The sequence below is a fragment of the Pristis pectinata genome, chromosome 20 (assembly GCF_009764475.1).
Source record: "Pristis pectinata isolate sPriPec2 chromosome 20, sPriPec2.1.pri, whole genome shotgun sequence".
Lineage (NCBI taxonomy): Eukaryota > Metazoa > Chordata > Chondrichthyes > Rhinopristiformes > Pristidae > Pristis > Pristis pectinata.
In genome coordinates this window covers 29,260,758-29,274,540 of record NC_067424.1, presented here as the reverse complement: position 1 = coordinate 29,274,540, position 13,783 = coordinate 29,260,758, and the positions used below count along the sequence as shown (strand labels likewise).

The window sequence follows — 13,783 nt, the reverse complement described above, 5'->3', positions numbered from 1 at the left end:
ACTTTCATATGTGCAGCTTGTTCATTTCTTAAGATTGCAATTTGGGGGTATCAGGAGAGGGTGAACAGATTAATTTTTTTTTAAAAATGAGGAGAAAATAAAAGCTGTTAAGTTATTAATTGAGAACAAAAATAAAAAACACATGAGTAGATCAGTATGAGATGGGGCCAAATATGTACTTTACATAAATGCACAAAGAGCAAGGAACAAATTGAATGAATTTCAGTTATAATTTCATCTTTGTAATAATTGTCATATCACATCCAAGACACAGCTGCAAAGCTGTCAAGACTGAGAGTAACATGTACTGGGTTATAGGATCTACAGGAAAGATGTGGGGAGTGACGGAGAAGGACAAGTTGTTTTATAACACAAATAGCTGAACTCGGTCCTGGAGATCGTGATGTCCAAGTTGAAAGAACTTTTGTGCCACAATGACTGTATCGATTCCAAACTCTGCTTTTTGACTGAACCTGATTGTTCCAACCTTCACTACCACTCTCCATACTTCTGTCACCTCCATGTGGTCCATCTGACTCCTCCCTTCCTCAACTTCTCCATCTCAATTCAAGGATAGGTTACCAATCAGCAGCATGCCCATCAATTTGCTTCTTTGCTTCCTGCCACCCTGTCTTCTATAAAGACTCAGTTACGTTCTCCCAGTTACTCCACCTCAGTTGCATATGTTCTGACAACGCTAATTTGCACAATGCTGCTTTTGATTTGTCTTGCCTTTTTTGTCATCTGTAGGTACCATTCCACCATGGTTAAATGGGCTCTTTATTTTCTGTTTTTAAGTCCTTTATTAACTCCTCCTCCTGACAAGACCAAGGACAGAATTTCCTCTGTACTCAACTACTACCTAGCACCCTTCACTGTCAGTGGATTATACTCTGTAATTTCTGACACCTTCAGCGTGAAGCCTCCACCAAACACATTTTCCCCTCAACATTTCTGTTCCCTCCTGAATTATCTCATTCACTTTCATTTCCACCAGCATATCCTGCTCTTCCAATTAAAATTTTTGTTTGATCTGTGGGACTAAAGTTTACAATACATATTGTCAAATATTTTTCCACTTTTTTTTGGGGGGGGGGGGAGGATCTAAGAGTATTATGAAACGTTCAAAACAAAGACATAGACGTAAACATGGATTAACATGCAAGGGTTCCTTTTTTGTAATTGAGGATCTCATTATTTAGAAAGTTTTAATATGTAGAAGTGTCAGCAATTTCAGGTTTGTTATTGGGGTTAGCTCAATATTTTGTAATGGTTTTGTGATCTTTAGATGTGCTGATTGAATTAGAGTTAAAGTAATATGAGAATTTTTCCAAATATTTTGAATATTGCATGCATTAAAAATGCAAACATTAAATTATTTTGGTTGCAAAGCCGGTGTTTAAACCAATTTTGTTGTTGGCTTGAATTGTATATGAATAATCTTTAGATAAATTTGACCTATGTTGGCCCTTCAAAGCTATGCCTTCACTTTCATATGACTAATACAAGGTCAAAGTTCACAATTAAGGATGTTTACTCACTTACTTGAACATAGCCAAGTAGTGCCAACAAAGCCCTCCCACTTTACCCTAATTTATTTTATGAATTTAAACTTGAGGTACAATAGAAATGGGTGAAATGTTCGTTGCTTTCTACTATTCTTGGTCAATTAGTCTGCTATTAAACTTAACACTTAGAGGAGAAAAATCTTCTTGTGAGTGAGCACTGTTGTGCAAGAGTAGACGATGTGTGAAATGTGATTTTTCTTCCCCAGTTTTGCTGTTGTTTTTTCCCTCTGTGTTGACGCCTGACTGCAGCTCTTTGGTTGCAAGTTGCCACCTGGTACCTTGCTCAATTAACCATTCTTCATGACTCTATAAACAATATGCTTTTTCTGCATATAGCTAAATATGTCCTCAACCACATGTTCATGCATCTACGGTATCCAATAGGAATGCAAGCTTTAATGAACAAAATTTCCCCTTAAAGATCAAGCATTGAATTTGATATTTCTTTCTTAGCTGTCATTTAGGACAACAGTGAAGTCAGTTTTGTTCAAAGGATGTTAGAACATTTGTTTATTCTGATCTGTTCTGCAAACTAAAATTACCATGTGTTGAGCAAAGATAACAGGAAACTTGACGGGTTCACTTATCGCTCTATATTTTAAGTTTTGTTTCCTTTTTTTGGAAGATTCTAAGCAAGGTTCATGTGACTGCTTACTAATAAAAATACTGCTTTCTGGGTATAAAAAGAGGCTTGCACTTTAATAGCATCTTTGAATACACAATGTCCCAAATTTTTTGTAGCCAATTAAATACTTCAGAAGCATATTCACTCTTGCAGTGTACAAACCCTATTAGCTCATTTGTGCACAATGTTGTTGCCGGAACCGACAATGCAATAATCGTGTTATCTGGTTTTCAGTAATAAAGGAATAAATATTAGTTAGTGCACAAGGAATAATTTGCCAGATATTTCCCAAAATCATACTATGGGATTGTATGTTCATCTTGGGGAACAGATTGGTCTGTTTAATATCTGAAATAAGGGCTCAGACCTCTAATCCTGCAATACTTCAGGATTGCTCTGCATTGTCATGAGGTTGTGATTGTTAAAAAATATAAAAACGTAGTCCCTTGTGTATAAGGCATTGGCAACATTTTGCTTGATGCTTTTAAGTAGGGAATACTGTTGGACACTTAACATAAATTAAAAGGCTGATGGATAGCAATGAGGAAGTTCGGAGTGGCCAAAAGCAGGCATGTATAACTAGGCACTGAGGTGAAGGAAAGAATCATGGTAGAACAGTTTTGGAAAGATTGGAAATGGTATCCTGGTAAGTAAGAGGAGCACAGCTCTAATGAGCTTAAAAATTCATCATTTGTTTGGTTTAAATAAAGAGCCAGAGAATAAGTTTGTTCATGATAAATCACTTGAATACAATTGCTATGAAATTACTTGAAGTATTTGTTTATCTGCTAATTAGGAGCATGTAGAGCTTGTCCTTTGTGTATGAAGTGCAGTATATTTCCCATGCTCCAGACAGCCATAGATACAGGAAGTGGTGTCAACTGGAGCTCAAGTTCTGGGTTTTGGAGCTTGAGCAGCTGCTGATGTTACTATGGTCCATCGATAAGGCAGAATGCTTAATGAGGTGCATGTTTAAGGAGATGGTCACCCTGCAGCTCAGGGCAGAGAATAGATAACTGCTGGACAGATAAAGTGTGGCTGTGCCGTTTGGATAACTGATGAGGGTATCTTGTTGTGTTACTAATATTCATTTGTAAGTGCAGATAGGTGAAAGATTTCCCCTGGGGATTGTAACCAGAGCCAAGACCTCAGCACCATGGGTGGCCCAACTTTACAGGGAGGGGATGAAAAGTCAAGAGAGCAATAGTTATAGGGGTTTGACTATTATGAGAACTGTGGTTGGAGTGATTATAGGATGGGACATTGCCTTCCTGGTGCTAGGGTTAAGGATATCGTTTAGTGGCTCCTGAAAATTCTGGAGAGGAGTGCATAGCCAAAAAACGTGGTCCATATCAATGCCAATAATATAAGCAGACAAAGGGATGAGGTCCTGCAGGCACACTTTAAGAAATTGGGAAAGAGTTTAAGAATCAGGATCTTGATTGTGTTCTCCAGATGGCACTCTATATCATCATCTAATGAATATAAAAGCGAATAGCAGAGATGTGTGAGGTTGAAGAGGTGCTGCACGAGAGAAAGTTTTGGATTCCTGAGGCACTGGGACCAATTCTGAGGGAGGTGGGACTTGAACAGGGCATATTGAGTGCACCTTAAATCAAGAACACTTGCTATTGGCTAGTCAGCCTGACATCAGTGGTGGGGAAATTACTGGAGGGAATTCTGAGGGACAGGATCTACCAGCATTTGGATGGACGATGTCTGATTAGGAGGAGTCAGCATGGCTTTGTGTGTGGAAAGTTGTGCTGGGTGAACTTTGGGTTTTTTGAAGAGGTAACCAAAAGGTAGATGAGACTAGGGTAGTGGATGTTGTTGATTTGGACTTTAGCAAGATCTTCAAGGTTCCACATGGTTGGCTGGTCTGGAAGGTTGGGTGCCATGGAATCCATGGAGAAGTTGGATACAAAATTAGCTTGGAAGTCAGAAGTAGAGGGTGGTGGTTGAAGGTTGTTTCCCAGAATGGAGACCGGTAACTAGTGGTGTGCTGCAGGAGTTGGTGTTGGGACCCTTGCTATTCATTATCCATAAATGGTTTTGATGCAAATGCACAAGGTTTGATCACTAAGTTTGCAGATGACACAAGATTAGGAGGTATTGTTGATAGTGAAGAAAGATTACAGGGCAAGTGGGCTGAGGAGTGGCAAATAGATTTCAATGCAGATAAGTGTGAGGTGATGCAAGTTGGAAAGTCAAACCAGTGTAGGACTTGTACTATGAATAGTAGGGCACTAGGGAGTGTAATTGAACAGAGGGACCTTGAAGTATAAGTGCATAGTTCGTTGAAAGCTGCGTCACAGGTAGACTGTGGTGAAAAACGAGTTTAGCATGCTGGCCTTCATCAGTCAGGACATTGAGTACAGGAGTTGAGGCATTATGTTGCAGTTGTATAAGTCATTGGTGAGGCCGCACTTAGAGTACTGCATACAGATTTGGTCACCCTGTTAGAGGAAAGACATGGTTAAACTGAGAAGAGTACAGAAAAGATTTACGAGGATGTTGCCAGGACTGGAGGGCCTGAGTTGTAGGAGAGGTTGGCCAGGCCAAGTCTTTATCCCTTGGAATGTTGGAGAATGAGGGGTGACCTTATAGGAATGTTTAAAATTATGAGTGGCATGGATAAGGTGGATGGTAAGTTTTTTTTCCCCCAGGATAGGAGAGTCCAAAACTAGGTGGTGTAGATTTAGGGTGAGAAGGGAAAGATTTAAAATGGACTTGAGGGGCAACTTTTTCATGCAGAGGGTGCTGAGTATATGGAACGAGTTATCAGAGGAAGTGGTTGAGGTGGGTACAATAGTATCATTAAAGAAGCACTTGGAAAGGTATATGGAGAGGTGGGGCTTAGAGGTTTATGGGCTGAACACAGGAAATTGGGACTAGTTGGGTGGGTACTGTGGTTGGCATGGACTCATTGGGCTGAAGGACCTGTATCCATGCTGTATTGCTCTGACTGTATTGTTGTAGGGTGAGATATTAAACTAATTTAGCAGGGAGATGTGTGCGGAAAGTTACTAAAGAAATGGGAATTAAGAGTGCTAAAAGGATTGGGAGAAATGGTTAAAAAAAATAGAAAAGAAGCTTGATACAGAACGAGACCAAGGGAGAGGACACAAGGTCATAAACAGGTTTATAATTCATGTACTGTAAACCTGTAAAGTCTATTTTAGAAAAAAAAGCTGGTGAGCTGCATGTGCAATTAACATAGGATTATGATGTCAAGGCACCAATAGAGACTTGGCTAATACTTGGGGCTGAAATAAGTTCTGATCTATTCAGGAATATTTAGAATCAAAGCCTGGCAGGCAATGCTAATTGAACAATTGGAGGCCTTTACAATGGAGATGTCTAGGCAAGAATCAAGCTAATTTCTTTGAGAGAGAAGGATAGGGAAATAAAAGCCAGTGTTTCCACAATGACTAAAAAAAAGAGTGAAATGGAGCAGAACAAGAGAGCATATAATGCATGCCAAGTTGTTGGCACAAGTGAGAACCAAACTGGTTACAGGTAAAATTGAAAGTAAATGGGAAAGAGGGAGAAATTTTCAGTGTTAGTCAAAAGGGAAAAGAGAGAGAGAGCATAAGACCGGCATCAAAAGGAATCGAAAAATATTCTTTTGACATGTGATCAGGAAGCGTGTTGAAAAGGAATGTGAAGCCCACAAAGTAAACTACTCGGAAGGTATGGGTGTGGGCTCTGAATATTTTTGTTCCGTTTTCACTAAGGAAGAAAATGCTGCTGGAGTCTCAGCAAATGATGTATTTTGGAGTTTGGATGGATTTAATATTGACACATTATTAGCTCCACTGAAAGCCGAAAAATTATCTGAACTACGTGCAGTGTTTTCTGGACTGCCAAGGGAAGTAAGGGAGGGAACTACAGAGACCCTGGCTACAATTTTCTAAACATGTATGGATTTGGGGTGATGCCCAAGGACCAGGAAGTTGCAAATATGGCACCTTTGTTCAAAAAAAAGATGCAGGGATAAACCCAATAACTACAGGTTGATCATAGAGCATGGAAATGGGCCTTTTAGCCCCACTCATCCATGCTGACCTACTTGTCTACTTGTCTATTTAGCCCATGTCCCTCCAGACTTTTTCTATCCATGTACCTGTCTAGATGTCTTTTAAACAGTTTAACCAAGGAGATGTAGAAAAACTAGTGGAAATGGGCATATAGATGGCAAATTAATTTTAATGTTGGGAAATGTGAAATCCTATATTTAAGAAGAATGAGAAGAAATACTATAGACCAGAGGGCACAATTCTAGAAGAACTGATCTGGGGATGTACATTGTTCATTGAAAATGTCGTTCTGCTTGAGAAAGTGGTTTAAAAAGCATATTTGATCCTGGATCACAAAGGTAAGAAAGTCATATGCCTTTTATAAACACTGGTATGGAGTGTTGTTTCCAGTTCTGGCCCCCATTTTAGGAAGATAGAAAGATTTTAAAGTTCAGAAAAGATTTATTAAAATGATTCCAGACAAGTTATGTGGATATACTGGTGACGATGGTACTGTTCTTCATAGAAGAGAGGAGATTATGCTGGAATCTGATGGGTATTTACAATCATCAAGTATATCAATCAAGTAAATAGAAGATATTCCCGTTGCTGGAAGAATTGAGAGACAAGGAACCTAGAACGAAGATGATTGGCAAGAGAACCAAAACTAACAGGAAGAAAACCTTTGTGCAGTGAGGGGATGGGGTTTGGAATGCACTGGCAGGGAAGGGAGCTTCAGAAGGGCATGGGATAATTGTGTGAAAGTGAAGAATTTGCATTGCTTCAGGGAGAACGTGGAGGAGTAGGACTAACTGGATTGCTCTGACTGCAGTCTGTATGGACTCCCAGGGCCAAATGGCTGTATTTGAATATGGGGTTGACTATTGAAGGGAATGTTAAATGAGAGTTGTTGTTGGTGTTTACTGGTTACAATGAATACGACTCACTGAAATGTCATTTGGATTAATTTACAATTGCACAATGTTGTAATGTTAACCAATGGTGTTGATAAATTTAACCAGGATGCTGTGTTTAACATAAATTAGGAGAAGCTTCAAACAGATTTCTGAGAGAACTGGGTGCTTATCTGTTTAAAAATTATTTTCAAGGATCTAAGAATGTGCAAATTAGAAATGTGATAGAAGTTGAATAGGATAAGGATCTCGAGCAAACATTTAAACAAAAGTGCACTAAACTTTATGAAATATATAAAGCTTTATATATGACTGGCTTAAGATATTGTGCTGTAATTAAACCTCTAAACCGGGGTTCTTTTCTTTTGAACTTTTTTAACAAGTGGCTCCTTGTTAGCAGTATTTAAATTGAAGGTGCTTGAAGGAAATTTTTTCTCTAAGTGGCTCTAATAGTGACACGGTGGTCAAGTTACTGGACAAGTGACCCAGAGGCTTTGACGAACAATCAAGAAATGAGAGTTGTTTTTTTTGTAATAATGACCACTAAGTTTTTGAACTGTCATAAAAACTCGTTCCCTTGTGTCTGTCAGGAAAGTAAAACCACTCTTTACCTGTGACTCCAGACCCACTGCTATCTTTTAGAAGTTGTCCTCTGAAATGACCTAGAAGCCATATGGGGGTCATGAGGAAATAAATAGTAGTCTTGCCAGTAATGCCCACAGTGAGAAATACTAAATTAAATTTTAAAAAAAACAGCAAATTTGTAAAAGGCACTTTTAAACTTTATTTGACATTTGATAACTGAATCTTTATAGGTTGGATAGTTGCCACTTGTACATTTCACTCCTGGGAATACAGTGGCCATATAGCTTCAGTGTTTTACATCCCACAAGGTGTATCATTTGCATATGGGAAGGTATGAGAGAATGTTTGGATGAAATGAGCCTTAACTATCCCTTGCATTTAAGGAAAAGCCCAATACATTGCCGTATTTACAGAATAGGTTTTCTGTTATATATTCATTACGGAGATTCACAATTACACAGACCAGTCACTGCAGTAATCCATATTAAAATACAAAACAATTTTTGTTTTATTATTAATTAGCACTCGAACAATTTTTCCTTTGAATGTTGGTTTGGCTAGCTTCCAATATATGTCGTTCATCTCTAGACCAGAATATCAACAATATTGGCAGGAAGGGATTAAATAAGACTCTATTAACATTAAATCATTTGAAAACTGTTTTCTTGGCTCCCAATTATTTTGTTTGCTGTTACTACATAGTAGTTGTGCATCAATTTTGTATTTGCTTTCCAAGTTGTTTCATGGTGAAATTAATCATGTTATTTCAATCACTACGGCACGTAAATCTCACCTACTGAAGTTATATGAAGTACTTTCAGAGGCTGGACAGAAATTTTAGATTGAACGGGATTTAACAGTGAAGTTATGGGCAAATCAGTGAATTTCATTTGTTATTTTTGGATTTAATAGTTAACCTGAATGATGTAATTAAAATGTACTGGAGAAAAAATGTTCATTGAATTTTTTTGTACACATCTAAATTCTGCTTTTTGTGTTTGATTTTCTTGCAAATTGTTGAGATTATGCTAAGTTTTTTTCCGTCACAATGTTTATATCTATGTTGTGAGTGTGTATATGTATGTATGTGTATATAAATGTGAATATTTGTGGCTGCATTTTCATTTCTGTATGACTGGTTTGCAAATAACTTAGTGTTCACTTAAAATATAAATGAAGCTTGGAATACATTGTTATAATATCCATGAGTTGAAAATGTTTAACTAAGATGCAAATAATATTTTCTGTGAGGTGGTTAGCCATAATCTATGAAGTAAGCTGTTTTTTTTTGAGAGGTTGACAAGTTGCACATGAAATACTGAAAATGGGTTAAATTGGTACTGGGCTTGAGATCTGAAAAATTTGTTGCCTGTCCTGTTTACCCATGAACCATGTGGTCTCTGGCATAGTTTGGCTCCTTCAGTTTCCAAGTCTTGAACTTTAAGTCCTGCAAATCTTTTCAAATCTTGGCCTCTTCTGTTTCTGATTTCAATTGTTCAAAGGCTGGAGCCTGTGCCGAGCTGCTTTGGCCTTTGGCTCTCCCCTTATAACTTCAGTTGCAATATATTTTTTTAATGGTGTGATATCATGTTTTGCTAACATTCACTGGGACATTTTACTATGTGAATGGTGCTATGAAAATTCAGTTTAATTGTTGATTTACTGGAGATATTTTGCTAACTTATTTTCTGGTGAATATCTATAATACCTAAATCTGGCACTAAATAGTCAGAGAGCTTTTATAGCATCATCCAATTATCTTGATTCATTCCTGTGTTAGATTTTGGGTTAATTACAATGTGTAAGGCAGCACCACCAAATAAAATGTCTTGGTTTATATAATTAACTTTAAATGGAGGACTTAATCAGTTTTAGCATTGATTTGTAAGTCTTTGCTTTTCTGGCTTCACTGTTTACTCTGTCAATTAATTGGGTGAATTAATGTACAATACTTAATACTTCCTAACTTAAAACTGAACAATTTCCATTGCATTAATGCATGCAATTAAATTTGTAAGTATCTTGATTCTTTTTTTAAAAAAAAACAGGGCATGGGATATTGTTTTTGTTTTAATATAGTTTATTGTCTACAATTAGAGATGGTAATTTTTTACTCTTGCATTTGTATCTTCCTTCAACTATACGCTCCTCCTTTGTTCTCTGCTTGGAACATGTGGCTAAACATTGAGATGCATCACTTTATTTAACAAAGACGTAAGAATGCCATGTTTATCCTCATGTTTCCTTGTCACAGATTCTCAACTAATTACTAAAACTTTCCTAATTAAAAACTGCATCAATTTTGTTGAAGGAATAGAATGCCAGATCCTAAGATTGTACATAATTCACATACACTAAAGCAGAGTTTATTTTGGCAATAGAATCTTCTGATCCACTGCAACCTGTTATTTTTAAATTAGTAAGATTTTTCTGGAGTAACTGGACAATTTTGACGCATGAGGCTATAAATAATGCTGCATTATATGATGTAACGTTTATAGTGGCAGGATAATTGTGGTCAGGTAATGCATGGCTATGGGGAAGTGCTATTCATTAACCTCATTTAATGTCATGTATGCTTTAATCATGTTCATTTTGTCATCCCTTTTGTGACAGAATAATGACAATGAGACAGCCTTGCACTGTGCAGCACAATATGGTCACTCAGATGTTGTAAAAGTTCTTCTTGAGGAGCTCACAGATCCCACAATGAGAAACAACAAATTTGAAACTCCACTGGACCTGGCTGCATTGTATGGGAGGTTGGAGGTAGTGAAAATGCTGCTAATTGCACATCCAAATCTACTGAGCTGCAACACCAAGAAGCATACACCGCTTCACTTGGCAGCAAGAAATGGGCAAAGAGCAGTTGTGCAAGTCCTTCTGGAAGCAGGAATGGACATTAACTATCAGGTAATAGCTTGGATGGCTATATATAAGGGGTACACAACACCAATTTATTTTTGCTGCACCCCTCGAAGTGTGGCTAATGTTTTTTTCTAGTAGTAGCTTATAACTCACTTCAAGGAGCCATTTTCTCAGGTTGATTGCTCAGCTTTTCACACTTGCAACACATCATTACTGGGCTTGGTAAAAAGACACAATTCTGATCATTTATTTTTTAGCCAAAAAACTTCTGAGTGCCATTACTTACAAGTTCGTGTTGATGAGCTATGCCTGAGTGCATTTTCATGGTATGAATTTTCCCAGTGTCTCAACTTATAAGAGCATAATTTTGTGTGCAGCTGATGTGGGTGTCTGTTGATGTACAATGCTGATTTAAGACCAGCACTTGAGTTAGAACTCAACAATCCAGCTAAAAGCTGCCTTAATCTCATATGCAGCAGGAAGGACTCTCCCCTCACCTCTGCCAACCAACATTTTGATGGGATATTTAACTTTTTCCAGGTTTCTAATTGTTACTATCGTTGCAATAAGGTTTAATAGTCTCAAAATAGCTAAATTTGAAAGTCAATGATGTAGTGGTGCTGACGAATTTTGCTTTGACTTCAAATGCCCAGGATGGTTGAAAAACTACCAGTTTGTGTATGATGTGAGGCTGCATGCATATGGCGTCACTGGGGGTGCATGCATATGGCGTCACTGGGAGTTTAAGGGTGTGAATAGCGCGAAAGTGTTGATGTCTGATGGAGATTTTGAGTGAGTGTTAACTGTATGCTGCACTACATTATTGATGTTAATGGTACATTTGATAGAATGATCTGACCTTGACAACACAATTAAAATCATTGAATTCCTTACGTTGCAGCACCCATGTTCCCAGGTTTGGTATTTAATGTTTCCTTGTGATTGCATGTTTGCAGAACCTTCAGTCTCCCTGAAGACAGGACACCTTTTCACCTTCCCAGCCAGAACCCCTTAGTGCAATGCTGGGAAAATTCTGATTTTTTTTATTGTGCCAGTCCCTCCCATGTTCTAAACTAGAACCTATTCCATACTCCAACCCTCCAAGCATACTTCCCCTTTTAAAGAAATGTAGACTGATTTTTTTTTAAATAGTACACGTGTGCCATTCACTGTTGAGACAGTTAGCTAATGAATTAACAACAGTTGTAAAACCAAGGAGCTGGTTGACTAAGACCTAAGTGCAGATGTTATCAGGAGACTAAAAAGATAAATCTGGTGTGTGAGCAGAACAAAAAAAGTCTTAATTGATCAATAGGTGACAGGAAAATATCCAATCAAGGCTGCAAAAGCTGGTGGAGTTGTGGAGAGCTGGTGGGAAACAGAAAAGAGGATAGAAGTACCATTGTGGAAGCTTTGAAAGGGAGAAAAAAATTGACAATAGGTGTGGTGAAGGAGGTTGACATGAGAGAAATTGGCAAAGCTGCAGTTGCACCTTGAAGCCATGGTTAAATAAGGGACCTTGCAGCAGGGGAAACCAAAATGTATTAGGGGGAATAAAATTGCTCTGTCAAACCAAGTGAATTTCAGCACTCATAGGTCTGAATTCTGCAGTGCTATGAAAGAAAAGAATTGCAAGGATTTATTGCATTATCAAATAAAACTGAGGTAAGCACTCAAGATGTATCAAAGAGTGACTAAATTTTGACAAATGAGTAGTCTTGAACTTTGATAGAAATTCAAATCATTAATAAAATCCATGTATTAATACAGAATCAATAATGTCCTTGAAACAATGTAATTTGTTCAAAGTTTCATTAAGCATGCAATGGTACTTAAAATACAGTACAATATAAATAATAATCTATAACCTCTGTTACATGAGCATTTATCAAATCAGGTTGATTGATCTATTCCTAACAGTTATTTACAAACACTTGGGGTTCAGTTCTGTCCTATTTTGTGGATGAAGCAATGTGTGATTGAAGTAATTCTGAGAGGCAAGATCCAGGGTGACAGCGTGATTTTTAGATTAATTCTCTTGACTGACCTAATCTCCATTGAGTCACCTGTGGGATTTTACAGTTTGCTTCTCGCTCCAGGGCCACGGAGATAAGTTGAAAAGAAAGTTAATAGCTTTGTAAGGTCTCCTGATTGGTACTTGTTTAGATTTGGGTGAGAAAGGAGTTGTGTTGTTCTGACGGCTGCTGAAGTTGACTGATCTAACAACATGTGATGAATAGCCACATAAATAAGGTAAGGATACCTTCTGAACTGTTGGATGACTAGAGGAAATAGAGGAATAGAAAAAAGATACCAAGTAAACTTGGTTGTATTTATAATTCTTGTGTGCAAAATTCAGTAACTTGTTTGCAACAACAAGGAAAAAATAGAAATTGTTTAAATTGAGAACAAAATTCTTCCTCTTTCCACTTTCCAATCTTCAGACAGAGAAGGGTAGTGCACTTCATGAAGCTGCATTATTTGGAAAGACAGATGTGGTCCAGATACTCTTAGCTTCTGGTAAGTTCTCGTTTTTGATACCCAGAGTATCAAATAATTTTTTTAATGAACAGTTGCCAATGTTTTTTATGCACCTATATAATAAATGATTAACTGGGAGTAAATCATTGAAGTTCATGTTGATTAGCTACTCTATATTTGCATACCCAATGGTACATGGTTGGTCACACAATGGTTTTGTATTAAAGTAAGGTCTTTTGATTTCCTTCTTTGCAAAGACCAACTGTGCCATTTTCTAATTATAGCATTGACTCGCTCATCAATGGAATTTATTTTCTCATTTGTTATTTTTCATCACGACAATTAGGAGCCAGAGTAGTCCACTCGTCTCCTCGAGCTTTCTCCACCATTTACTAAGATCTGACTGTATTCTCAACTCTACTTTCCCACTTTCCTTGGGTAACTTTTCACCCCTTGCTTACCATGTATCTGTCTACCACTGCCTTAAAAATATTCAAAGTCTCTGTTTCCAAAATCCTTTGAGGAAGAAAGCTTCAAAGGTTCATGACCCTCTGAGACAGTTTTATTTCACTTTTGCTGTGGGCAACTCCTTATTTTTAAACAGCAAAAACTCCCCTAGTTCTAGATTCTTCCACAAGAGATAACATCCTTTTCCCTTCCACCCTGTCAAGACCCCACAACTTCTCATGTCTCAATCAATTCTTCTCACTGTTCTAAATTCCA

General features: G+C 37.7%; 1 protein-coding gene across 1 annotated transcript in view; it reads left to right on the top strand.

Moving 5' to 3' along the window:
• The window catches only part of LOC127581045 (ankyrin repeat and SAM domain-containing protein 1A-like), a 244,659-nt gene that overhangs the window by 73,560 nt on the left and 157,316 nt on the right, over positions 1-13,783 (top strand). The window contains 2 exon segments of the mRNA XM_052035103.1: positions 10,328-10,624; positions 13,024-13,099. Of these exon segments, the coding sequence (XP_051891063.1) occupies positions 10,328-10,624; positions 13,024-13,099 (373 nt within the window).